The sequence below is a fragment of the Melanostigma gelatinosum genome (genome assembly GCF_949748355.1).
Source record: "Melanostigma gelatinosum genome assembly, chromosome: 10".
NCBI lineage: Eukaryota > Metazoa > Chordata > Actinopteri > Perciformes > Zoarcidae > Melanostigma > Melanostigma gelatinosum.
Window position 1 is genome coordinate 3,580,274 of NC_136643.1, and position 27,786 is coordinate 3,608,059.

General features: G+C 45.9%; 1 protein-coding gene across 1 annotated transcript in view; it reads left to right on the forward strand.

Annotated features, from left to right (window-relative positions):
• The window catches only part of dpp10 (dipeptidyl peptidase like 10), a gene marked incomplete at both ends in the record, with an annotated part of 206,742 nt that overhangs the window by 110,630 nt on the left and 68,326 nt on the right, over positions 1-27,786 (forward strand). The window contains 2 exons of the mRNA XM_079276506.1: positions 17,795-17,909; positions 23,301-23,396. Of these exons, the coding sequence (XP_079132632.1) occupies positions 17,795-17,909; positions 23,301-23,396 (211 nt within the window). The remainder of the gene's footprint in view (positions 1-17,794; positions 17,910-23,300; positions 23,397-27,786) is intronic.

Here is a 27,786-nt window from a genome sequence, read left to right on the forward strand (position 1 = left end):
TAAGGTGGTTGCATCTCTGCTCTGTGCGAGCTCTGCAAGCCACATCTGGGGCTCTGTGGGAAGAACTGCTCAAGCTTTTACAGCAGAAGTATCCAATACAGTGTATATAGCACTTGTTTACAAGAACACAATGTTCTTCATGAATCTCTTAATTTTGCTTTCAAAGTGCACTTGATTAATACATTTAACTGGAAAATGTTGCGACATCGTTAAATTTTTTAGGTGATGATGTTTTCAAAGTCAATGAGTCATCTTGTTAAATAATCTTGACCTCAATATTGACCAAAATAATCGTGATTATGATTTTTGCTATGATCTAGCAGCCCTGGTGGAAGCCAGAAATCCCAAATCTAAATCTGCTCACGAGTCATTTTAGGATAAGATACTGATAAACACTGACATCTTTGCCATCAGATGAGAAAACGCTGAAATGAGTCTCTTTGGAAAGCAATGAAGAACAATCTATCTTGTTATTTAGTATATCGAATGTGTTGTCAAAACTCTACCCGGGTCGGGTCCACTCAAGAGTTCCCCCGTTAACCAGCCTCCTTCCCTCTTCACCCCCACTAATGCCCTCTCAACTAGCAATTTTATAGCTCAGTGCCCGCCGAATCCTCCAATGTCACTCTATAGGTGTAAAAAACAAACAGAGCTCCACTTTTCAACCACACACAGAGACAATTTCCTGTCTCCACACAGACACATTCAGCCCCGTGTCGATGAGCCCCTGTTGCTAATGCTGTGCTGATGTCAGGTTCTCCTTTCAGTTTTTATTTCTCGAGATAAATGAGATTTGTTTTTGAATTGGGAGGAAATGGCTCCAATCTTATCCAACGCCTGGAGTGTAATTTGCCAAGGAATGTAGTCAACTGTGTCTAATTGCGTTCAAATCAGAGATTCAACTGCAGGGGACGGACAAAGGCTATGGCGCCCACCATGTCAATTATATAATATCACATTTAAATGTGCAGAGAAAATTCTAAGTAAAGGCTGATGAATGGAATTTCTTTTATTGCCCTATGCCCCTCACATACGGTCGGTGATTTGAGCTTAAATGCATCCACTATAATGATCTAAAACACATGAATACATCTCATTAAACCCTCTTCGGGCCTTTGTTTGTCTTATAAAAGCAGGCATTACTCACTTTGTGAGCATCAGTAACTTCAATGAGGATAGCATTGGAATTACACCATAATACAAGAAAAAATATTAAAATGTCTTTAGGCGAAATTCAGAGGATGTAAAAATATAATATAAATCTCAGAGCCTGTGCCCAATTCTGGACTAATCCTGTATTTTAAATACCACATTCAGAGTATATCTATGATGAAGGGATTGCCTCCACACAGCTCTCAAAATGGCGACGTCGGAGCTGGTGGCTTACAGCTAACGGTGCTTTGTTCAACTGTTCAAATAAACATGTTAAACAGATTCCAGAATGACCGGTTTCATTTACGTTTGCATCATTTCTGCCACATACTTATTCCAAACAGAATATATAATAGAAGTCAGCTCCCATCATGTAAACTGCTACGACAGACACTTCAACAACTGACATTTACATGAAGGCTCCACTGTGTCTTGTGTTGAACATGTAAAGTACCGACGGTCCTGTCGCCGATATCATGTAAATATCTACAGCATGGGGAAATGAAATGGAATATCCATAACGTTTTTATTGGCATACACTACACAGTTATTGTAATTTTAAAGTAAAAGGCACAGCTGTACCTTATATTGTATACAGTATTGTCTACCTTATTGCTAAGTTATGAATCATCTTTCCACTAGAAAGCCACCAGATTTAATTATAATTTACATAATAATCTCACACAGGCTATAAAGACAACTGTCACAGGTTAATTTACTGAGCTGTAGATTATCAACCTTAGTATGAGTTGGCCAAACTAATTTAAAAAAAAAAGAATCTGGCTCCGGTGACCTCTTAAAAAGCGCACTACATGCGTTAAAATGATGTGCCGCCACCGCAGGAAACAAATTAAGTAACAGACGCTGTGCGAAACTATACGTAAAGATGAAACGTTGTCACGCGAGTCGTTATTGTCGCCAGTCACATGAACCGTTTTGAGGATATGTTATTGATGGTAGAGGGCTACGTAGCTTTGTGCCACTGAACGAGCTGTATTATTTTTACGTATTGGCGTGAGACTGCGTTGTGTCACGAGTTTGCATATTTCTGGGAGATCAGGTCAGTGAAAACACCATTTAAAATCACAGCACGCTAGCTGTTATAATTTAAATATGACACGGTTATTTGAGTATTATTGAATAATGTCAAGTCCACCAGTAATAACTAAATTGGACTATTCTCCGACTGACTGGTTGAAATAAAAAGGACCTCAACATCAAGCAACTGCAAATACAGATGAACCCAATTTAGGTTTACATCACTGGTAAAGAAAACACAACTAGGCACTTACCCGTATGAATGTCAGTTAGTCCTGATGGGCAGGGGGCAACTTGCATGGCAGCCCCTGCCATCAGTGCATGAATGTGTATGAATGGGTGAATGATGAGGGATTGTTGGCCTCGCACACTGAATGCTTGGCATCTCCGTTTCTGCCACAGCCCTTATAATCAGCACACCTTTCCAGACTATTGATGAGAATCAAATAAAGACTTTTTTGAAGCTCTAGAAAAAAACCAATGGAGAGTTTGAATTGCTTGTGCTATGATGTGGTGTGTTCATGGACCCGAATGCAGACTCAGACAGCAGAGTTCTATTTCAAAACCACGATAATGTATTTCTCTCAGTCAAGGGAAAAGACAGGAAATGGACAAAGTCAATAGGAGGCGTCTCCACGGTTCCAAGCCGGAAAGTGGCTAATCCTGCTGAGCGGCAGACGAAGCCGACAGGAAAACTGTCAAACGTCAGTACGGAGGCTCTATTTCCACTGCTTCTCTCTATTATTTCCCGGCATCGGCTTAACACGGGCGAAGGCCGAGTCGGCTCGGGGTCACGCTGACTGATGGTTCGGGAGTAATTGTTTAAAATGGGGAGACACCGCTTCGCATCACTTTTTAATATGACTGTTACATGCATGTCCCAGAGGAAGGCGTGCTAGGCTACAGTGCATCTAATAGAGCAAAGTGTATCTCTTCATCCTCTAATAACTTTACTGCATCAACAGTGACGCAGAGGTGTTTTTGTGCTGCACACAGAAATAGAATAAGAGTGCAACCAGAGACTGTATACAAGCAGTGGACTTAGTCATCGTGACGTCACCCATTTGGTTTGGGGATTGCGTTCTGAAGCCTCGAGTTTGATACCACTTCACTTCTCCATCGAGAGTTCAATCATGTGCAGCAAAATACCTTTTCTGAGCACAGTCCCTGGTACTGTGTTTCCGTTGCGCCTGTATTCTAATGTCAGCGTTCATATTAATATACAGTGATACCATTGCCACGCTGTGTGAGTCAACAACCTAGTGTATCTGAAACCAATATGGCTGGGACAGTGACTAATTGAGAATTATCCCACATGGACCAAAGGCCAATGGCTGTGTCCTTCAGGGCAAGGCTGATAATGCTAAATACAATTCGCTGACAACATGTAGCTAAGCCTGCCGTTTCCTATTAGCCAGTGGATCCATTTCAGATGTTAAGCCTCACGACCCCAGCGTGGCTTTGGCGGTTGCTGTCAAGGATTCATGAGGCATTGAGAAATGGTATTTCATGGGTAAACAAAAATAAGCCAGTACAGATGGCATTATTTATTTGTTCTCCCTCTCCGACCCACTGCCATTGTTTAAACGGCTTTGGCTTCTGCCGAAATGCTGCTCGTCATTTGTCACACTCTCTCCAAGGTCAGAGTCCAGGCGACGACTCTATAAATAGCCCGACACTTTCGACAGCGGGCCCGTTGCATGTATGTCTGCGCACTAAACACACACGCCTGCACAGAAAGCCAGTGGGGAATAAGCTTATTAGCTGGAGTTTGATGAAGATGGCAGGGGTCTTAATCAAACATCTGAAAGGCAGCATTAGCATTCTAATTTTACAAAATGTCTTGTCATTCTCAGTTTCTCCCTCTGAGGAAGCAATGAGCACAAGAAGTACAGGGGAGTGTAGGGGATGAGAGATATTAGAAATATGACGTATTTTTTACATTAAAATGACAAACGTCTATGTCTGTACATGCCTAATTGACTGTGTTATAACAAGCACCATTAATACATGGTTAATTGGTAGTTAATTCAACTTTAGTTAAGTCATTTTACCGTTAACAAACAATGAAATGATAATGAATCATGTTTCATAATTAGTAGTATTATGTTATGATTAAATAGATTATGTTGCTCAACGACACATCGACTTGGACTGGAGGAGTCGGGGATCGAACCACCGATCTTGTGAGCCACAGTCGGCTCTAGTGAAATACTAACTAACAGTTTATCGTATGTGTTAACGACACATTTGGAAACCTTAAGAAATGTAAACATAAACATGACAGATTGATGAACCAGAAACCAATTGATAACCAGTGACAACATAACTATCCATCTAATAATGTTTAAAGATGCTTTATTAACTATCCATCAACCATTCAACAAAGTGTTACAATCAGCAGCTGTAACTGTACAACACTCATCCTAATATTTAGTTTGCAAACCAAGTCAAGAACAAATACTTAATATATTTGATAAAGTGTCATAATGTGTGCAACAACAATGCTTATAATTGCTAAAAACGTATTATTTAATTGGTTGTTGATCGTAAAATAACCATTCACTAAAGTTGTATTAACTATCAATTTACTATTAATAATGGTTATTATAAAGTGTTACCTTCATGGCTTTCAAATGGAAGAGAAGCCATGCAACAAAGATTCGATTTGACAAAAAGACCCTCTCCATTGCAGGCGTTTGTGGACTGTTTGAGACAATAAGAGACTCACACACTGAGAGCTGAATGTTTGTTGTACAGTTCTGATATGGTCTCGGGAGTAATTATTGAAGGTCAAACATTAGTGGTTTAGTTATTGTCAGGATCCAGGATCCCTGTCTGACCCGGTGTGTGTGTCCCCTGATCTCCTCTCCTCATGTGCTCTGTCATTCCCCTGTCTGTTATTGTGTGCCATGTGCTCTGTGTTTGTCCTCTGCCTCCAGACACCTCCCATGGCCGCACCCTTAATCGTGCACGGCTGAGGACACTCAAGCTGATCACCTCCTGCAGCCTGACACACCAGACTCAGGGCCCCTTAATAAGTATCCTGCCACTATATAAGCTCTGGCCCTGCAGTCTGGGAGTGTCAGGTCGTACCGTCTTTAACCGGCTGAAACCCCGTGGCATCCTCTGCCCTCCTTGTGTCTGTGGATTACACTCCGCCGCTCTGCCCTCCTTGTGTCTGTGGATTACACTCCGCCGCTCTGCCCTCCTTGTGTTTGTGGATGCGCTCCGCCGCTCTGCTCTCGTTGTGGTCTACGGATTACACTCTGTCGACTCCAGTATCGAGCCACGGGACTTCACGCCGTCAACTCACCAGCCCTCCAGTGTCGAGCCACGGGACTCACACCGTCGATCTGTCGCTCTACCCGCCTGGGGTTAAACGGACTACAATCGCCGTCAAGCTGCCAGGCCTCCGGTGTCGAGCCACGGGACTCACACCGTCGATCTGCCACTCGGGTGTCGGACCACGGGCTCCACACCTGCACCCACCTGTCTATAAATAAAACCTGTTGAACATTCACTTCTGTCTCCTGTGGTCTTGCTTTTGGGTCCTATCTGTGAACTCCCGTGACAGAACGACCTGACCATAATGGACCCAGCAACCACAGGAGCAGCTACGCTGGCCGGACATAGCACGCAGCTGGAGGCACCCCAGCAGATGCTCATGGAGATGCGTCAAGCCCTGCAATCCATGGCAGGTGAGGTCTCTGGGGTTGGCCGCATCTTGCAGGGACTGGTTCGGACAGGCCAGCTTCAGCCGGCTCCAGCACCGGACCCATCACCTGCACTCCCCTCTCCAGTCCTCGCCCCGCCGGTTCGGGAGTCCCCCGTGCCACCTCCGAGTCCCTATGATGGAACACTGGGGAAGTGTCAAGGCTTCCTGTTGCTATGCCAACGGGTGTTTGACCGACAGCCCCTGACTTTCGCCTCAGACAGGTCCAAGGTGTCTTACGTGGTCTGCTTACTGCGGGGAAGGGCTTTGGACTGGGCCATGTACACAGTGAGCAGCGACCAGCCTAATACTGTGGGGTATGTGGACTTTGTGACTGCTCTGATGAGAGTTTTTGACCCTCTGGGGAACTCTGAGTATATGGTCAAGCGCCTTCTCAGCCGGAGACTGAGCCATGCAAGGGTAGCGGAACACTCAGTGGCCCGGTCGACTCCGGCTCCCCGTAGTCAGACTGCATTGCAGCCGGCTCCTGTTCCTGTCACCTCTTCGCCGCAGCTAGCTCCGGTTCCTACCGCCTCTGCGGCACAGCTTTCGCCAGTCCCGGCCGCCGCCGTCTCCATACCGCGGCGACCTCCAGTCCCGGCCGCCGCTGTCTCCATACCGTGGCGACCTCCAGTCCCGGCAGTCGCAGTGCAGCAGCGACCTCCAGTTCCCGCCGCTGCCGTCCCGGAGCAGCAGCAACCTCCAGGTCCCGCCGCTGCCGTCGCAGTGCAGCAGCGACCTCCAGCTCCCGCGGCTGCCGTCCCAGATCAGCAGCGACCTCCAGTTCCCGCCGCTGTCATCCCGGAGCAGCAGCGACCTCCAGTTCCCGCCGCTGCCGTCCCAGATCAGCAGCGACCTCCAGCTCCCGCCGCTGCCGTCCCAGAGCAGCGACCGCCAGTTCCCGCCGCTGCCGTCCCGGAGCAGCAGCGACCTCCAGTTCCCGCCGCTGTCATCCCGGAGCAGCAGCGACCTCCAGTTCCCGCCGCTGTCGTCCCGGAGCAGCAGCAACCTCCAGTTCCCGCCGCTGTCGTCCCGGAGCAGCAGCGACCTCCAGGTCCCGCCGCTGCCGTCCCGGAGCAGCAGCGACCTCCAGGTCCCACCGCTGCCGTCCCGGCGCAGCAGCGACCTCCAGGTCCCGCCGCTGCCGTCCCGGAGCAGCAGCGACCTCCAGTCCCAGCTGTGGTCTCGGAGCCGCAGCTATCCCCGGACCTCGCGGCCGCGGAGCCAGAGCCGCTCTCTGGTCCTGCCGCCGCAGGGCCAGCTCCAGTTCCTGCCGCCGCAGGGCCAGCTCCAGTTCCTGCCGCCGCAGCTCCAGTTCCTGCCGCCGCAGCTCCAGTTCCTGCCGCCGCAGCTCCAGTTCCTGCCGCCGCAGGGCCAGCTCCAGTTCCTGCCGCCGCAGCTCCAGTTCCTGCCGCCGCAGGGCCAGCGCCAGTTCCTGTCGCCGCAGCTCCAGTTCCTGCCGCCGCAGCTCCAGTTCCTGCCGCCGCAGGGCCAGCTCCAGTTCCTGCCGCCGCAGCTCCAGTTCCTGCCGCCGCAGCTCCAGTGCCTGCCGCCGCAGCTCCAGTTCCTGCCGCCGCAGGGCCAGCTCCAGTTCCTGCCGCCGCAGCGCCAGTTCCTGCCGCCGCAGCTCCAGTTCCTACTGCCGCAGCTCCAGTTCCTGCCGCCGCAGCTCCAGTTCCTGCCGCCGCAGTCCCAGTTCCCGCCGCAGCGCCAGCTCCAGTTCCTGCCGCGGCCGCCTCTACGCCAGTTCCTGCCGCCACAGCGCCAGCTCCAGTTGCTGCCGCATCTACGCCGCAGCCCGCTCCAGTTCCTGCCGCCGCAGCGCCAGCTCCAGTTCCTGCCGCTGCCACCTCTACGCCAGTTCCTGCCGCTGCCGCCTCTACGCCGCAGCCCGCGTCAGTTCCTGCCGCCTCAGCGCCGCAGCCCGCTCCAGTTCCTGCCGCCTCAGCGCCGCAGTCCGCTCCAGTTCCTGTCGCCGCCTCCGTGCCGCAGCCTCTCCCACACCCGGCCGCCGTCCCAGAGGCGCAACGACCTCCAGTTGCCGTCTCTGAGCGGCAGCGACCTCCAGTGCCCGCTGCCGTCTCTGAGCAGCAGCGACCTCCAGTGCCCGCTGCCGTCTCTGAGCAGCAGCGACCTCCAGTGCCCGCTGCCGTCGCGGAGCAGCAGAGACCTCCAGTACCTGCCACTGCGGCACCAGCATCCTATTCTCCAGAGCCCTTCCGCCCGCCCGGCCGTCCGCCGGAGCACCCGTGTCCGGAGCCCTTCCGCCCGCCCGGCCGTCCGCCGGAGCACCCGTGTCCGGAGCCCTTCCGCCCGCCCGGCCGTCCGCCGGAGCACCCGTGTCCGGAGCCCTTCTGCCCTCCCGGCCGTCCGCCGGAGCACCGGTGGCCGACGCTCTTCGGCGGCCCCGTGGCGGGTCAGATCCTGTCACCCCTCCTCCGGACCCCCGCCGCCCACCCTAGTCGGCCTTGTAGCTGTGGGGACATCCCTCCTCCGGACCCCCTCCACCCGCCCTGTGTTGTGTCTTGTGTTACGTCTGGAATCCGTTCCTTAAGGGGGGGGTACTGTCAGGATCCAGGATCCCTGTCTGACCCGGTGTGTGTGTCCCCTGATCTCCTCTCCTCATGTGCTCTGTCATTCCCCTGTCTGTTATTGTGTGCCATGTGCTCTGTGTTTGTCCTCTGCCTCCAGACACCTCCCATGGCCGCACCCTTAATCGTGCACGGCTGAGGACACTCAAGCTGATCACCTCCTGCAGCCTGACACACCAGACTCAGGGCCCCTTAATGAGTATCCTGCCACTATATAAGCTCTGGCCCTGCAGTCTGGGAGTGTCAGGTCGTACCGTCTTTAACCGGCTGAAACCCCGTGGCATCCTCTGCCCTCCTTGTGTCTGTGGATTACACTCCGCCGCTCTGCCCTCCTTGTGTCTGTGGATTACACTCCGCCGCTCTGCCCTCCTTGTGTTTGTGGATGCGCTCCGCCGCTCTGCTCTCGTTGTGGTCTACGGATTACACTCTGTCGACTCCAGTATCGAGCCACGGGACTTCACGCCGTCAACTCACCAGCCCTCCAGTGTCGAGCCACGGGACTCACACCGTCGATCTGTCGCTCTACCCGCCTGGGGTTAAACGGACTACAATCGCCGTCAAGCTGCCAGGCCTCCGGTGTCGAGCCACGGGACTCACACCGTCGATCTGCCACTCGGGTGTCGGACCACGGGCTCCACACCTGCACCCACCTGTCTATAAATAAAACCTGTTGAACATTCACTTCTGTCTCCTGTGGTCTTGCTTTTGGGTCCTATCTGTGAACTCCCGTGACAGTTATCTTTAACTAAAATGATTGAATATATTAATAGTGCTGTCAAAATAACCTGCATGTTCAAAGCACTTACTGCTGTGTCTCCTCTCCAGGGTGTTCGTCCTAAAAGAGTCCCCAGGGTACAAGAGCACCATTTTAGGGTTCCGGGAAGGTACCATGTCGTAATTACTAGAGGGGTTGTAGGCAAATTGAATCCTCTATTCGGGCCGGATATGATCTCTATCGTGACGTCTTACCACCATAGAGATCATATAGATAATTCATCTTAGAATGTTAGGCCTCTATTTTATTGCATTTGTTGTAGATTAGGGGATCGTGTTGCAGAGTCACCTATCTTACCGTGATGAGTAGACTATATAAGGCTGCCATAATCACATCTCGTGCTGTCGCTGCCAGGACCACATGCTGCCCGTGGTCCCTGAAAGACTTCTGCCATGTATTTGTTTGTTTTTGTCGGTGAAATAAACACCTGGTTGGTTTACACGTACTCTGTGTGTCCATCCTCCTGCTTCCGAAGTCCGGCCACTGTGTGCCAGCCTAACGAGACCCTAACCCCACCGAGAAGCGCCACTCGAAACATGTCGTCAGATTTCATTTCAACCACCTTTGTAACCGTACACGGCTCCACTATTCCATTTCACTGAAGAATACTCACAGTACAGAAGATAAAGATGCTTTGAACCCGTTTCACTGGGCCTTTAAACACGCACTGTCTGACTAAGTAAAAAAAACACCGAACGAGTATCACAATGCAATGCCAAATGCAGACTGATCATACAATGAATACAGCATAGGTTCTATAAATATACTGTAAGGTACATCTTCAGTCAGTGTAATCAAGCAGGAATCAGCCTCTTTGGTGCTCCGCTCTGCTCTCGTTGTCGGCTTCCTGTGATAATGTGTTTTTTCGTATTGGGGTTCTCTCTCGGTTTTGAAGGCAATCCTTTCCATTTTAAAGACAGACGATGTGATTATAGAAAATGGCCTCCGATAGCGCAACTAAGCCATATGATTGCCGAGGGACTGCTTTGTGGCAATCTGGGGAGGTTTTCCTCAATTGCTTGCCGCTCTCATTTAAATGCCTTCCAGACATTGATTATTGAACAGAAACGGAAATTGTGGGAAAAAATTGCATGATTTGAATCATGCATATGATACTTACAGAAGAAGATAGTTTTACTAGTCATTGCAACCACCACTCAGTGTGAAGACAGTTATAGCGTGTCCTCTGACTAACCCTGATGGCACTATCATCACTCTTCACTCAGCTATGCCCCTAACAACAAATGTATCCCATTATTTTCCGTGGTTTACTTGAACTGATGAATAATAGATTGAGTGTGATGGCATGTGTTCCAGAGAGTCAGGTAGAATTACAGTTTAATTAAATGAGGCTTCTAATTGTTGTCTGTGGTTGAACAATTAAATAATAACGGATGGAAGTGAAATAAGAGGCAATTTAATACATTTTTACTGGTGCTGGTCAACGATTAAAATATTTAATTGTGATTAATCGCATTGTTATGGCAAAGTTCAATAATGAATTCAAAAGTAGTGTATTGCGCACTTTTATCTTGAAAGTACTGCTATATGAACAAAAGGTCAATAACAGTTGGTTTGCAAACACTTTAAACAGCAGTATTCCCTTCACACAGTAGCAGTTATACAGTTGTGATTCTGATAATAGATATTCAGCCACTGTTCATAACTTTATCTTCATGTGTGTAATAGATGCAATTTAAATATACACCTTGAAAACTGCAAACATATCTACGTCATGTTTGTTAAATTCTCAGTAGCGATAACTAAATGATGCTTATTGTACATATTATAAACAAAACACTTTAAAAACTCGACAATATGTATTTTAATATGGTCACTGTTGTAAATTGTTTGATTGCATGATTTAATTGGAAGTAGAATGGTACGTGTTCTTGACGCTAACAATGTTGATACGTAGAAAACCACATGTCGGGTGCAATAGCGCGTTGTGTTCACTGTAACACTCAGTGGCGGGCCGTGCATTTTATACCTGGGCCTTCACTGCTGTCCTGCAGCTGAAATACCACCTTAAAAACCACATTATGGCGCAACAGCTATTATTCATTTCTAAGGTTGTAACTATGTACATCTTCGTTTTAAACCGTTCCGTACGAGTCGTTTGAATAATGCTAGAGCATTTAGAAAATGCAAAAGCCTAAATTCAGGAAAGTATAATGTTCTCAGCTGGTCTGGCTGTGGGATCCGCCATCATTCCTTAATGACAAGCCGTGACCCAAAGAGATTATCATAGGATTTTGCTTTCACAACTTGAACGTTGAACGTATTGCTCTGCAATGTCTTTCCTCCCCTCAGACCCTGTGTCATGGTGTGGTACATCTTACTCGGGTCAGAATGCCCATATTTGATTGGCTGAGCTGCATCACGCGATGTGATTCACTACCCGACAGCCTCTGCTGTTAAGTTTCGTTTCACGATAGTCTCGTGCTCGCCCACTGACCAATCACAGCACACTCTGCACCTCGCAGCAGACACTGAGCGGCATGTAATGCTGACGTCATAGGCCGGCTCGAAGGCTCCGATACGTCAAAGAATACGCCCAACATGTCAAACTAAAGATCTGATTGGTTGAACACTGACAATCAACAATATCGTCTCCATTTACTTTAATCTGCACGGATAAAAGTTCCACTTAAAACAAGCTGCACTGGAAGCAGAGCAACTGAGGAAGACAGGAGCTGTGCAATGAGAAAATAAGATAATGGGAAAAATATTTTTATAAATTATAATACATGTAGTGTATAAGAAAAATTATTTAATCATAAAATAGACAGCTTTGTGATTCTGTTTAGGCCAGAAGAGAAGGCCTTGCAGGCCCCGATGGCCCACCACTGGTAATACTGCAGTTCAGACAGTAAAGTATTCCGTTCAAACAAGACGTGTCTTGGTCCTCACTAGAAGCTCCACTTCACAACAGTCACGTTTGATCTGTAACGAGACGATCGTGCTCGTGTGTGTGTTTGTGAGACAAGAGTGAAGGACGGTGACGGAGAGTGGAGAAGGGGTTCCCGACCCGGGGAGGGGGGGGGGGAGGAGAAGGAAGTGACGCCACACGAACGCAGCTGTTCATTGCTTGCTGCCTGCTTCTTGTATTAAAAAATGTCGCTTAACAATAAATAAATAAAAAACTGCATCAACGCGTGACAATATAATTGTCAGCGTTCATTAATTAATGCGTTAACTTGCCCAGCACTAATTTTTACACATTCAGGCATGAAGTATTTTCATTATTTTCCTTTAATTGTTGTAACACAGTTGATCGGCGAACAGAGGGGCCGAGCACCCACGACCAAAAAAACCAACATTTCAGGGTTTTATGACTCAATTCTGCAGCACTCTATAGGTGGGCCTCTATGCTGCTGTCTTCATGACTGTACTGCTGTAACGTAGTGTTTTGTTTTTTATGCATATGATTTATGTTCATATGACGAGAGCCTTGTTACTAAATCATTTCGGTGGCATTAGTCATTACTTTCCGTTCAGTCATTGTGTGTATCTGTAAACGTTTGATCTCCAATCCCTGTAAATATGTCAATTGTGCATGTGTGTGTCGGTTGTCGCTGTATATTTCCCAAGGCTTGTCTAAGGCATGTGGGTGGGGCATTCGAATGTTTTGATCACCCACCTGCAGAAACATAAGTCGGAGCCTATGCCTCGGTGTGTGAGAGTCAGTGCAGAGACGGGGGAAAAACGTTTCCTGGGAATTCACATCCGAAGTGAGACCGTCAGTGGTGTAGAAGCGCTTCTCAAACATCGACCTCCATGAAGTCAAAGCTGTCCTCTCAGCAGCACAGCTCCTGGTGAGCTTATAGCAGCCCGCTCACCAGATGGACTAATATCAGAAATTCAATAGATAAAAAAGAAAAGTTTTTTTATTGATTGCTATATTTATTTTATTTCCCCAGACCACTGTAGCTCTACTCTATACACTTTGTGCGGAACCAGAAAGCTCATAAGTGAAACTGATCTTGATCAATAGGATGAAAACATGTAGAAGGCTTGTTTTGCGCGATGTCTGCCTTTGGAGATTAACTTCATGAGAGGGCGAAAAAAGACATTGCCTCTGAGCATAAAAGCCACAGAAGTAGGTGTTTTGAAGACCACTTAGAGCAACAGTTGGAATACTTTTAGCCAATGGCAAAAGGTTTGTACTTGTATCGCGCTTTTCTATTTTTCCGACCACTCAAAGCGCTTTAACACTACATGTCATCATTCACCCATTCACACCCATTCATACACAGATAGCAGGAGTTACCATGCAAGGTGCCACCTGCCCATCAGAACTAACTAACATTCATACCCATTCACACTCAGCCTACGGGAGCAGTTTTGGGGTCAAGTGTCTTGTCCAAGGGCACATCCACATGCACTAGCGGCGCCAGAGATCGAACCGCCAATCCTCTGATTGAGGGACGACCCTGCTCTACCACTGAGCCACAGTCTTCTATTAACAAATCCCTCTGCTCTTCGAAGTGCCAACCAACTGTTGCAACCAAAGTGCAGCCTGCTGATTGTTTTATACCAACATGACAAAAAGCGAAGAAGGTGTTCTTTTAAATTGAGAAGTGATTGAATACTATACAATTACAAATATACGCTACAGGCTTGTTTGCTTTCTTGAAGGAAGTTAGGTGCAGGCTGAAACCAATTTGTATCCCTGTCTTGACACTTTGATTCAGGGCCTGATTAGCCTAACACAAATAACATACCATTGAACAACTCCTAAATTGTCACTATTGCATAAAAAGCTACTCGCGTCAAGGTACTGCGTTGACACGAGTCAGCTGGGTTTTGTTAAGAATTGGATGGCTAAGCACGTAACCACTCCAATAACTGTGAGACTCCTTGTGTGGTATTAAATATGGTTACGAGTGGTAGAGGAGCATTGGTGGATAAAGGAAAAGGCCGTTGTCTACTTTTGCTTTCAGCCGAATAAAAAGGAAGCCACATGCTTTCTCGTCCCTCTGTAGCACATACTTGTGTAAATTAACACATTTAGAAAGCAAATGACATGCTGATAGATAATCAAATGGAAAACTGGCTAGAGGAGAAATGAAATGCTCTTTGGGTACTGATTTGAGTTATAGCGCATGACTCAGTTGTTTGCATTAGGTTGGGTGTTGCCATATGTGTAGTAGAGATGAAACCTATTGTATTTTTCTTTCTTAAGAAATAACGATGTGCTCATGTTGAGGAGGAAACTCGGGTGAACAGACTGAGATCGAGGCGTTTAGCTCAATTCAAGCAATAACATTTATTTGTAACAGAAGTATTATGCCCAGCAGTCAAACGTGCACGTGGCCTAATCTCTACTCTGTAGGAGTAGGAAAAAAGGAAAAAGGCGCTTAGACAGAGTGCGCATCATAGGTTATAGGTTTTCCTGATGGGAACCTATTGGTGGAATACAAAGTAGGAGGCGGCTCTGTTTCTAGCTTTCAGAGAGCCTCGTTGGAGCACTGGGCATCTTCACCCACACTGGCTCACGATGGATCCTCCTTCGCTGCGTCATCAGTGTGAATGCATGTTGTTAACACTAGAGGTGCAGAAAGGGTGAAATTCTAAGCTATTTCAGAAGTCTCTGTGTGAATAGATAAGAGAGCTCTTCTCCGACTCTAAGATGGCGGTTTCCGCCCTAATCTGGTGGTTTAAGCAGGTGTGTCCTTCCAGAGTCACAGTATCTGTTTCTATCGTGCGAGCAGGCGCCGGAATGCCCTGCTCGGAGTATTTGACCTACTTACATGTGACCTCACAACTCCTCAATATAAGCATACAAGTATAGAGCATATTATTTACATCATTTATTATTACACTTAATGTGGAAGGTCTAGTGTGTAAAACTGCAGGGCATTTATTTGCAGAAATAGAATATCATTTTCATTATCATGTAGTATAATTATGCAAAACCGAGAATTGTCTTTTCCTTATCGTAGAATAAGCCGTTACATCTTCACACGGAGCACACACGGTGTCTCTACAGTAGCCCAGAATGGACAAACCGAACACTGGTTCCAGTGAGAGCTTTTCGCGGGTTGTTTTTTTCGTTACCTGAAGGCCACCGTAGTATTATGGCCTAGGATGGCCTCTGACCAAGGCGAATGGCTTTACCGTGGCGCTATCTTGGAAAAAAAGAGGTGAACGGAAGGGGTAGTTGGATGCAACCTGCAACCACACCTCTGGATGCCACTAAATGTCACACTTTATATAAGAGAGCAAAGGTCCTGGAAATACTCTTTAGCTATTTTAGCTTTGTTTGTTCGACATGAGGATTTTGTCTGAAACTGTCTAATGCTTACCAGTTAAAATTTGTAAAAGAGCTCATGAAGCGAGCTTCTTGGTAGCAGAATGATTACAGCACATGGCATATAACTGCAATGTTACGGGAACCTTTGTTGCATCTCTCCCTCTCCCCATTTCTACTCGGTTCTCTGCAAGAAATACACTTTCCAAAAGAAATATAGCTCATCAAGGCCTCGGCTTGTCCTCTAGTCTACATAGATTTACTTATGATGAGGGTCCAATGAGTTTGATAAAGGATTGCGGTCCCATTTCTTCTAATAGGTTTGTAAGATTTATAATAATGGTAATGGTGAGACTCGGCGGTCAAAATTCTCTTAGTGGTTCTATTGTTGCTCATAATTGAGTTAATAAACTGAGGCTGATGATTCAAATGTGGCTAGATAGAAAATTTGGGGAGGAAAAATGAGAGAAAGTGAAAAAGAGAGGGAGTAAGAATCTTATGCATGGAGGCACAAAGGCAATTTAGAGTTGCTGTCAGTTTTCAAGGACACGTCAGTTTTTTGTGGTATTAATGAAATGAGCAGCGGCCCAAGACCTGATAATAGAGCGGTCTCATGAGTCCGGCGGGGGCTGTGAATAACGTAACACTGCATCCATGTGTCTGCGATTATGGTGACCGTACAAATGAAATGTACTCTAATGCTTCATGTCCAACTGTTAGCCAGTACAAGAAAGTTAGTAGAAAATTGTCACTAAACAGCCAAAGTTCTATAACTATATGGTCTGAGAAAAAAAAATAACTGGATGTACTTCATTCACAATTGACTCATCAGTTGATGAAAAAGTGAGCTTCAATGCTTTTAAACCACCAAGTATTTCGAAAAAAGGATTTCAGAGAAAGTGCGAGACGGATGCTGAACCCAACTCTAATTCGCAATCATTTAGTTCCGCCTCCCCTCCAGCCAATCAAGATGCAGTAGTGGGTTGGTGGTCAGTGATCACTGTATTTCACCGGCAGGGTTTTGTGAGTAATTGAGGGCAGGAGAAGCTGCGGTGAAGAGAAATGTATAGGCGGGAGGCTTAATGCATCTTATCAGAGGCAGCAGATGTGGTGGAAGACCCCGTTTAAGACTCTAATACCAGGACTCTTTCACAAACTCTCCTGGATTTCACTGTAGATAATATCACTCAGTGTACTTTGCGGTCACTGAGATTGCTGGAGCCAAATCTTTCTGCAGCCAGTTTGACAGATGGAGCCCTTGAATGCAAATGGCTGCTGTATTCCTAACCTGCCAAACATAATCTGTCTGAGGGTCACCACAGCATCAGTTCTATCAGAACTGGAGACTTTTTCTTCATGGAAAAGACGTTTTTCACTCTCCTCCTGACCCACTTACGCAACAGTTTGATTGACGGCTGGTTCATCCAATCAACTGCCATGTATTTTTTGAAATCAGGTTAGTTGTTCTTCACATAGTCCGCAATGTTGCATCGCCGTGTTTCTACAGTCGCCCAGAACGGACAAACCAAACATGGTCTCTAGAGAACCTTTTCTCACTTTTACATAAGTTGAAGGCCAGCATAATTCTCCAAAGCGCTTGTGAAACTGCGGTTACGTTAGCCAGCCGCCGTCTTGACTTCCATTGCGCCTAACATTGCACCAACCAAGTCTCTTGACAGTCAGTTTGACAGACTGAGCCCTTGAATGGAAATGGCTGCTGTGTTCCTTACCTGCCAAACTCGGAAAGTATGACTCTTGGCCTCAGCAGAAAGTATGTGTGTTCCACAGGTCAGGATGTGTGACTCAAAGGATAGGTTGGCCGAGCAATGATAGAAACATGCAAATACTAAGCACTTCAGCACCGATATAGCGAGTTTCACATTTCCGGCTTACAGTGTGGCTCATGCAAAGCCCTTCATAGCAAATCCTTCACCGGGGAGGGAATTGAAAATACAAAGCCTCAATGTGACCGTTGTTAATAGGTATTGTGAGCAGCACCGCCGTGTGCTGCAGTTGTGTGCAATATGTGATCATCGGGATGGACCTGCGTTGCCAAGCCTCTCAGTGATTTAGCTTTCATATTGGCCTCTGAACAAATATCTAGCTTTTTACATTTCATTTTTGTGTCAACAAATCAAATTGGTAAACGTCAAAACTGTTAAACCTAAGCAATGTGAAAAAGACTCATTTGTATTCAAAGCCTAGTCAGCCGGGGAAGTCTTTGTGTTTGCTGTTCCACTCTCACCTCCATTTCTCCCGTTCTACAGGACCTGGGTGGGGGGAGTCCTCCTCAGAGGAACTGGAAAGGCATTGCCATCGCTCTGCTGGTCATCTTGGTGGTCTGCTCCCTAATCACCATGTCTGTCATCCTCCTCACACCAGGTAACACTCAGCTGTGATTGTGCCCTGCTGTCTCAAAGGTCCTGTGATTAGCTCTTGTCAAGAGTCCCTGTTTTACAGTGTTCCAGTGGCCATTGTTGCTTCACCTTCAAAGACTTTCAAACCCTAAAAGTTCACAAGACATACCATGCAAAAATAACTAAACTGCTCTTTTCAAGATTTATTAAGAGGTGCACTGTGTAATCTCTAGCCACATGCTTCAGAGAAATAGGAGGCAGCATTTCACTGAAGCATTTTTATAAATAAAAAAGCCAACTAATAACTAACAGCATGTCACGTCCGAGGGGCAGATCTGAGACTCATGCACAGACACGAGGTGAAGTTGAAAAATAAGGTTTTTACTTAAAAAGTCATGAACACAAACTGAAAGCGACTCCAACAGAGCGGGCAAAAATATCCCAAATCACAAAACAAAGGGAAAGGAACAAACGCTGGCGCACGGCGAAAACACAAGGGAGACATGCAGGGGCAGACAAGGGAACGAACAAGGACGATCTGACTACCAGAACAGGGAAAGAATGGGATTATATATGTGTGGGGTGATGAGACACACACACACACACACACACGGGAAATTCAAGTAAACTGCTGAAACTCTGAGAATAATCTCTGGTTATGATCTTCATGTGTGTCGTCGGCTTACAGTTTACATGAGTTTTGATAGTTTGTTTCATGGATTAAATCCAAAGTGGTAGAAACGAGAAACATGCCTTCGTCTCATGCTCCCCGCTGGCAGGGGACTTCTCTGCTGGAAGGGCAGCGAGCCATGACTCCGGGGAATGGAGCTTCAGTTGGTGGCTGTGTTGGCTCGGAAAACCCCAGCACAGCCGGCTGGTGGCGCACTGGGTCTAACCTGTGCGACGGCAACATCTGATCTGGTGGGGAGTCGGGGCAGTCCCCCAGGATCAGACCCAAGGTGCTGGGGTTTGCACTGGTTGAATTCAAGCTAACTGCTAACAGAAGGTCCATCCATCTCCCGTACCGTCGGCTCGCTTTACTCTTGGTTATGTAGCCTCCCGCCGACGGGGAGGACGAGGCGTTTTCTCGTCCTCGGGGCAGCTCTACTTCTTTGTCCTCTCCCGGTGGACTCAGGATGGATGCAACAGTGACTCAGTGTCTCCTCTCTAGATACAAGCGGTATTACAAGACAGGACGGGGCTAGCTGGTTAGCATGCTCATTTCAGTCAATCTCTGCAACCCAATGCATAGATGTCTTTGACATGACATCCAACACTGTAAACTCCTCACATTCTGTTGACAATGTTAGTTATTTGAGTGTTTCAAAATTAAATTCTGACCAGATCTAATAACTGAGATGCAAAAGCTGTTGCTGCACAGAAAATGATCACATAACTCTTCCGTTCACTTCAGCTCTACCAAGCGTTTTTGCTTCCTTCAGTTTATTGTTTGGTTTTAGGGTCAAAGTCTGTTCTCATCAACTTGTTCAGCTGCTACCATTTGACCCAAAAACATCTATGCAGATTTAAGTATTTCATTATGCTCTAAAAGTTATGTTTCAAATTCTTGGTTGTTAAATGCGGATGGATCAACAGATTATCCTTCACCCGAAGAGAGTCAGTATGGTTCAGTCCTCCAAAAGACTGCAGAGGACGACTTTGGTAGAATATCAGAAGATGACAGACTTGCTCAACACAGTAAAAGAAGAGTAGTGGATTTTCTACACCACCTCTCTGTCTGTCTGGTTTTATATGAACAATGGATCAAATGATCCATTATTGAACCCACAGAGAATCACCATCTGTTCAAACATTTTAGCTTCTTTCAGCTCGTTGTTCGTGTTGTATGGACTCTGTTAATCTTGGGTACGGTCGCACTGCCCCATCAGCGCTGTTTGTAGCTGTTTTGAGTGAAAAGCCTTTGATCATCCCACTCTACCCGACCAGCACCACACGACACAAAGGAGTGTGAACATTGGACCTACATTTGTCAGGTTGCTGGAAACACAACTCCAAATGAATGCTAATGTTGCTCTGTGTCTGTGGGACGTGTACAGTTTAACATGTTAGCCATGTAGACTTGAAAAAGCAATAATATGTCAAATGTAAGTGATATGTTCTGCCACCAAAAAGCAAAAAAAGCCGAAAATAAAACAGAGCAACCCCCTCCCAAAAAACAACTGATTGATGCATCTTGAAAAACATATTTACATGTGGATGATGAATATTGATGAAAATATTATGTGTGCACAATACCGAGGATGTTTTAACACCAGTGCCCACTGCTATGCCCATAGACTGCATTAAAGCAACTGAACGTCGTCACAGTGACATCATCCATGGGTTTGTGGATTTTGGGTTCAGCATATTGGCTGTTGCCATCTTGATTTCAAGCCATCGCCATATTGTTTTTTGCAACTAGAAGTAACATGAGGATGAAGCCACTGCGAAAGTTTCTTAAACGAGCATTCTTTCAAATGGCCACCAGGAGGTGACTCCTCTGGTTGCGATACTATAATAGAATAGTCAGTAAACATTGTGAACATGAGTTATTGGTGTCAATCTCCAGTTTCAAGTCTTCTTCAATACAGCATGATGTTCATTTAGTAAATGATGGTGCATTTAGAGTCAGATAGACCATAAAGCAGGGGATGCTTTAGGGCGGGGCTACCTTGTGATTGACAGGTCTCTACCATTACCAGAGTTGTATACTGCGTCTCTACGTCACTCCTCCGCAGTCCAAATATGATCACTTCCCTTCACCGGTTGCAAAAAAAAGCTATACTTTAAACTTCAAAATGGCAGCCCACAAACCAATGGGTGACACCACGATGTCTACGTCCACTTCCTATACAGTCTGAGTACAACTGAACTCTGACCAAGACATTTTTAGGTGACCAAAATGTTACAATTAACTGTCATAAACTGAAAACACTGTGAAAGGGTTAAAGTCGTAAGACCAAAACACGGACAACTCTCAACCAGAGGAGTCGCCCCCTGATGGCCGTTAGAAAGAATGCAAGTTCAATGCACTTCTGCATTGGCTTCACTTTTCAGACCCGGAGGTTGCCGCCTGGTTGTGCTAGATGTACCCCCACCACTCATAACTCACTGTGTTGTGACATGTGAGAGCCCCTCAGACCTTGAGGGGCTGCAGGTCTGCTGAGACCCTCAGCTCATTTTAATCAAGATTGAAGACCGTTCTGTTTGCTGCTGCCTTTAATTGAACCACATTCAATTCATATATTAATCAATTTCCTGCATTTCACGACTGAATTTTATTTCTTACACTGTTTCTTTAATTGTTTTTAAATCTCCTTTTCTTTTGCCTTGTGTTTTGATGCTTTTAATGGTTTTATGTGAAGCACTTTGAATTACCTTGTTGTTGAAATGTGTAATACAAATAAACTTGCCTTGCCTTGCCTTGAACCTCTCTGTATCATTTATAGAGATGCGAGGGTCCTGCGACAGAGGACGTCGCATGCAAACAGATTGTAAAGCGCTGAGGCAAATTTGTGATGTGATTTTGGGCTAGACAAAATAAATTGAATATCACACAGCAGCATAATCCTTATTATTCTTTGACTACTTTAATACCATTAATCACTGCTATGAAAGAACAACCTGAATGTTCCACAGATGAAAAACCATCACAATCCACTGCCCACGCAGTGCACTCTTCCCTGGTGTATTCCACGGTTGGTTAGACTTTCATTGCCTCCATAAACAAACATGCTGTGTGGAGTTATCAAGGAAAGCCAATCTGGCTGACATTCAAAATGACTTGGCCCTACTATCCTGCTCACAATCGGCAGCTGTCCTATTCAGGAGGAGCTTTCAATTGGCATGTTCTCTTCCTGCTAAAGGAATAACATTTCACGATTAAAAATCTAACATTTCCAGGGGCAACATTTGAATAACTTAAGGAGTTTCTAGCCCAGTAATGGTCATATTAATGAACATGTGAAATGCCATTCTGTGAAAAGAATGTTTTTCTGTGTGTGATACGTACCTTTATGTAAATCTGGATTAAAAGGACACTCAACACATCTGTCTGCCAAACAAATGTGAACAAATGTATGTTTATTAAGCATGAAAACCATGTATCCACTGAGAATATTTATATTTGTAGCCATTCATCTGTCTGCTTGATTAAAAAACTGAACTGTATCGATGCAGGAAGTCAAACCAAACAAACCGCTAAAAAGAAGTCAGTTGCTGTGTACAAGTGCAGCGTTGGGGGATGTTTCTCTGTGGGCGTGCCGCTGTAAGGGATCCCCGTCACAATATTTGATTCATTGTCGCTATAGAAATATTGATTAATGGAGCTTTAAGTGCCAAGCTTGTGAGCGAGGCAACAAGGGAAATTACCCGAATGCCGACGAACGGAGCACACAGGAACAGTTCAGTGATTTCTTGTAGAAGTGAAGATGCATGAGTTCACAAGCAAAGGCAGAAGGTCTGAGCAGAGGTGTGGATGATATACAGGTAAACAGGAGGAAGGTGCAGTCAAGCAGGCAGCTATTGACAAAGGTTCCAGGTCGTCTAACGACAAAGAAACAGGATGTCACTGTTTGACTTCAATTAGGGGGCCAGACTGTTGAGTAAGTGTAATCTCAATTCCAAATTCATTAAAACTAATACAACCACCGTTGATGGGGAGAAGAAAGCTTTTTAAGGGGGAACACTTCCCCTGTTAGGGTCGTTTAACGTAAACAAGGCTCACGCATGATCTTCATGCCCGAGAGTTTGTGCCAGTGTTCTGATACGTCGACTGACATGAGTTTTAAAATGTAAATGAATGACGTAAACAAACCCTTTTGATTACGGTTGTTTACAATTTGGCTATAAAATATGATATGAACTTAGTATATTTTACAGTTGGTAATGATCTCTCTAAACCACCTCAAACATGTCTTTGACATTTTGCATCCAACAGACATGTATATGTTAATACCAAATGTTAATTAGCCAAAAAAATCGAACAATTATATATTGGACTCTATTATTGATATTTCAAGGTAAAATATAGTTTATATTTTTCCAGGATCAATGTCAAAATGTGTTTTACTTCGTCATTTTCTGCATCACTTGTCTCAGTAACTGCACCTGCACTGCCTGTGTTTTAAAAGCTAAGTCTCTGACATACAGAGCTTTCTAAGACCAATGTTGTACGTTTTAAGGGTTGACTTTATTTTTCGATGGCGGGAGAGAATGGAAATGATAGTGGTGGACGTGAATCCCAAGGTCAGCTAACGCTGTAGACTGATTTCAAACTGTGTGCATGCTAGAAAAACAGAGTGACTTGCCAGATAGAACTGATGTTTGATAACTGGAGAGAACATCGCGTCTATGTGGCACCCACATCTTACATAAAATGTCAGGCAACATAATAATGAATGGCTTGTTTTTACAGCTGACAGCCAAGCTGGAAGCAACACCAAACTGGCCGTGGAGGATCTGTTCAAGCCCGAGTTCAAGGTCCACGACCCGGAGGCCAAATGGATCAACGGTGAGTAATCCACGACATTCACTGTAACCATTGATTGCTTCGGATGCCACGGATGGAAACGAGTGGGGCACTGGGACGGATGAAAACACAATGTGTTTTTATATATCGGTCTTTGGCCTGGAGGAGGTATGAAGGCATTTGGATTTGGCTCTAATGAGGCTTCATTGTTTTCTCGTGGCAGACTAAGCTGCCATCGGCATGTTCCATGGAGTGACAAGATCGGCACACATGTGGCATAGTCGTTATACGGTTGAGTTACACAACCACTTGAGTGACAGCCTGATAAACTGACTACATCACCCGTCCCATTCTTCATAGTGCTCTTCATACAAAACACACCTTGACATGTAGTTGACATGAACGAGATCTCGGGCCGTTCGGAGTGTTCTGTGCAAAGCAAACAGGGATGACATGTCTCCCTTGCTACAACAGCAAGCCGACAGTTCAGCCTGAAACAAGGCCGGCATGTCTCATCCTGGCCTTACGTTGCTTGTAGTTATGCAAATGCAGACGTTGGGATTCATTTCCCCTCGCCTTATTTACATTGCATTGATTCCCTTATTTGCCAGAAGGGGATCATATGTTAAGCCTGGAAGGCTTTGGGCTGAAAATAAACTGCATCAAGTGAAGTACAAGAGAATCTGATTATGGTTGGCTGAGGGGGAGGGAGAAGATAACGATACCTCCGAGGGAAAAGGCTGGACAGGATTGTGGCGTTCCCGCATCGCTCTCCGTCTGGCTCCTTTCCTCAGGATTAGTGTGTTTGTTTTGGCTTTCCTCTGCGTGCCTCTACCTCCACGCCCGCGGGCAAGGGCAAGAGGGGAGGCCTTTCCGTCCATCAATATTTCATTCCCGGGTGACATTTCTCCACTATCTTTTGCAGCTCCATCTCGTTCCCCGAGCTGACCTCAGGCTAGACAGAGGGAGCGCCGATGTTGTGCGATGAGGTGGCACAGACAAGTCAGCTTTATAGGGTTGTTTGTGGATGGATGGGGCAAAATAGACCCCAGACAAATGGGAGAAGATAACGGACAGACGGGCGAGAGAGGAAAGATTGATCACAAGGATTTGGAGCAAAAATGAGATTTTTTTTTCTCAGTCAGAAGCTTTGAAGGTTTGAGCTTGAAAGTCTTTCATCTCTGTCTCCATTAGAGATAATCTGAATGGGTATATTGTGTGATCTAATGCAGGGATTCTTAACCTTTTTGACCTCGGGGCCCAACTTTTCAAGCACAAAGTGGCCCGGGGCCCATTCAAATATTAACACTGTATTAGTTTAACGAATTGATCTCACATGGTTTGATTTGTATTCAATGACTATATTAAATCCACTTACAGTTTAACAAGCAAAACCCTTGTCAAATAAATGAGATGATACAATGTGATGATCACAAAGACATTTATTCATCATGTGTATGTAAACCTGCATACACAACAAGAAGCCCAACAGGCTAACAAATCATGGAACAAATCAAGCAATACAAGAACAAATTGAAAGGCTCAAGTCAGGCTTATTAACTCAAAAATAATCAATAATTAGATTTCACTAAAGAAAAAAAGAGGGACTCTCAAAAAATCTGAGAAAAAAATGGAAATTTGATAAATAATATGTAGTAATAACATAAATACATTCAAAATAATAAGTTTCAAATTAAAAAACTATAAATAAAATTTTAATAAAGTGCAAATGAAAATATAGCCTCACGTGAACTCATATATGTGTCCACCTCTTAATGAGACACTTGGGCCTGCCTCTCAGACACGATCAGATCCAGTCTGGGTGGAATGGGGGAAAGGCTCACTCTCAGAGTAGCCTCCAGTGTTGCTCTGAGTCTGTTTCGGGCTTTGGTCTTAGTTGTGGCCACACTGGAGAATCCTGATTCACACAGGTATGTGGTCGTGAATGGGAGAAGGTGTTTCACAGCCCTCAGTGCTAGACATGGGTACTCCTTTGAGACAGCAATCCAGAAGGAGCCCAGGTCCAGTTTGCCCCACTGCAACTTTAAAGTGCTGTCGGTGGAAACTTCCAGAAGCTGGGATTCCAGATGTGAGGGCAAAGCAACATCTTCTTCAGTGAGATCCACAGAAAATGGGTCCAAAATCCACATGTGTCCGTCTCTGGGATCCTCAGGAAAGTAGTCATCGAATTTCTCTGCCAGTTGTGAGAGGTGCTGAGAGACTGAGTCACTGATCTGCACCTGAGGAGAGTTTTCCAAAATGTCAGACAAAAGTGGAAACATGTCCATCCTCTTTTCCTGGGCCCTCTTTGTCCACAAAGCAAGTTTTTTTTGGAAAGCTTGAACTTTGTCTGCAACAACAAATATGTTGGTATTTCTCCCTTGAAGTGAGATGTTCAGCTGGTTCAGCAGTGAAAAAATGTCACAGAGGTAGGCAAGTTTAGCTGTGAACTTTGTGTCAGCATAGTAATGTGCCAGAGGAGATTTTTTCTCAGTGAGAAAAGAGAAGACCTCATTCCTCAGCTCAAACAAACGACTGAGGACCAGTCCTCTTGAGAGCCGTCTCACCTCACTGTGATAGAGCAGCTGGACATGATCTGCTTCCATGTCCTCACAAAGCTTGGCAAAACATCTGGAGTTCACAGCTCTACTTTTAATGAAGTTGATGGTTTTCACACTCACATCCATCACCTCATGGAACTCTGGGGACATATTTTTAGCTGCAAGGCTTTCACGGTGGAGAAAGCAGTGGGTCCATTTAGCTTCTGGTGCACGATCAAGTATCTGCTTGACGACGCCGTTATGCCTGCCGGTCATTGACGCTGCACCATCACTGCACACCCCAACACAGTTCTGCTAGTCCAGGCCGTTCTCAGTGAAGTAGTTATCCATGCAGCCGAAACATTCCTGAGCCGTAGCTCGTGTTGGTAGCTCTCCACAAAACAGTATGTCTTCGTGCAAACTACTGTCCCAGCGATAGCGAACAAAAACCAGCAGCAGTGCGGCATTCGTGACATCAGTGGACTCGTCTAGTTGCAAAGAGTAAAATGGGCTACTTTTTATTCTTTCCAGAAGCTGAAGCTTTATGTCTGAGGCCATGTCCGCGATACGGTGACTCAAGGTGTCGTTTGAGAGTGGGATAGTCAGCAGCTTCTTTGCAGCAGCCTCCCCAATCATCTCACTGCACATATCCACAGCGGCAGGCAGAACCAGCTCCTCCGCTATGGTGAATGCTTTCTTACTTTGTGCCACACGTCTGGCTACGAGGTAGCTGGCTTTCAAAGCACATTTTGAGTAACCAGTCAGTGACACAACAGACAGTTTCTGCATTTGTAGCCCATTTTCCTTTCTCTTGAAAAATTCCACCGGCTTTCCCACGAGCGTTGGATGTTTCGTCGCTTGGTGTCGCTTTAGTTTCGAAGGCTTCAGTGCTTCGTTTGACAGCATTAGCCCACATTCCACACACTGAGCCCTCGGCTCTGCCTCGTTGCCTCCGTTCACAAAGCCGTACTTTATAAAGTCAGGATTGTACTTGCGCACACATTTATACTTTTGGGGGGGTATGGCACCACTGTCATCGTCATTTTTTCTTTTTAAAAACGTATCCATACCGTTCGCTACAGGCTAGCGGCTAGCTGAGTGTCTTCTTCTGCTTAGTGTAGCTTGTTAAACAACTGACTGACGCATTACCGCCACCAGGTGGTGGGAAGCTGTATCGTAACTGAGCATCTCATGGATAACAGTGATATCTCTGGTGTCTTCAATTGATAACCTATGCGGTCCCGCGGCCCTCGCGGCCCACAGGTGCAAAACTGAAATTTTTTTCGCGGCCCTCTAGGTGGCGCTCGCGGCCCACCATTGGGCCGCGGCCCACTGGTTAAGAATCACTGATCTAATGAGTAATCAAGTGCAAACAGGGTGCAGTAGCAGTGACTTAGTGAGCTACACAGAACCATTTTAACAAATTATACATAAGGTGAGTAAAATCAGACATGCAGCACTTCCATATCGATTGGCAATCGAGTCCGGCTCCTAAGATCAAGTACCTCTTATTGTTTTCCTTGGTCCACACCAGATGAACCAACTACTGGTATGAAAGAGACCACAGAACAGGTTTGAATATCTGGGACTAATTCATACCTCAGCTAAATGAGTGCCCATATAAAAGGTTCAGATGGATGGGTCGCCACAATCTGACATCAGTCCAATGGGCTGCATCATTACATTCACTGCTAAGTGCACTGTGATCCATCAGGTACATCTCAATCTCTTTGGTAATTGCGCCACTTATTCACAGAACATTGTCTCTTGGAAATGCTTCACCTCTTGGTGAGGATGATGATGATGATGACTATAACCCCCCAATTACCTGTAGTTTGGACTGGTTAATTAGCATCTGCCGACTGGACCATGCACCATTAAATCAATCACAC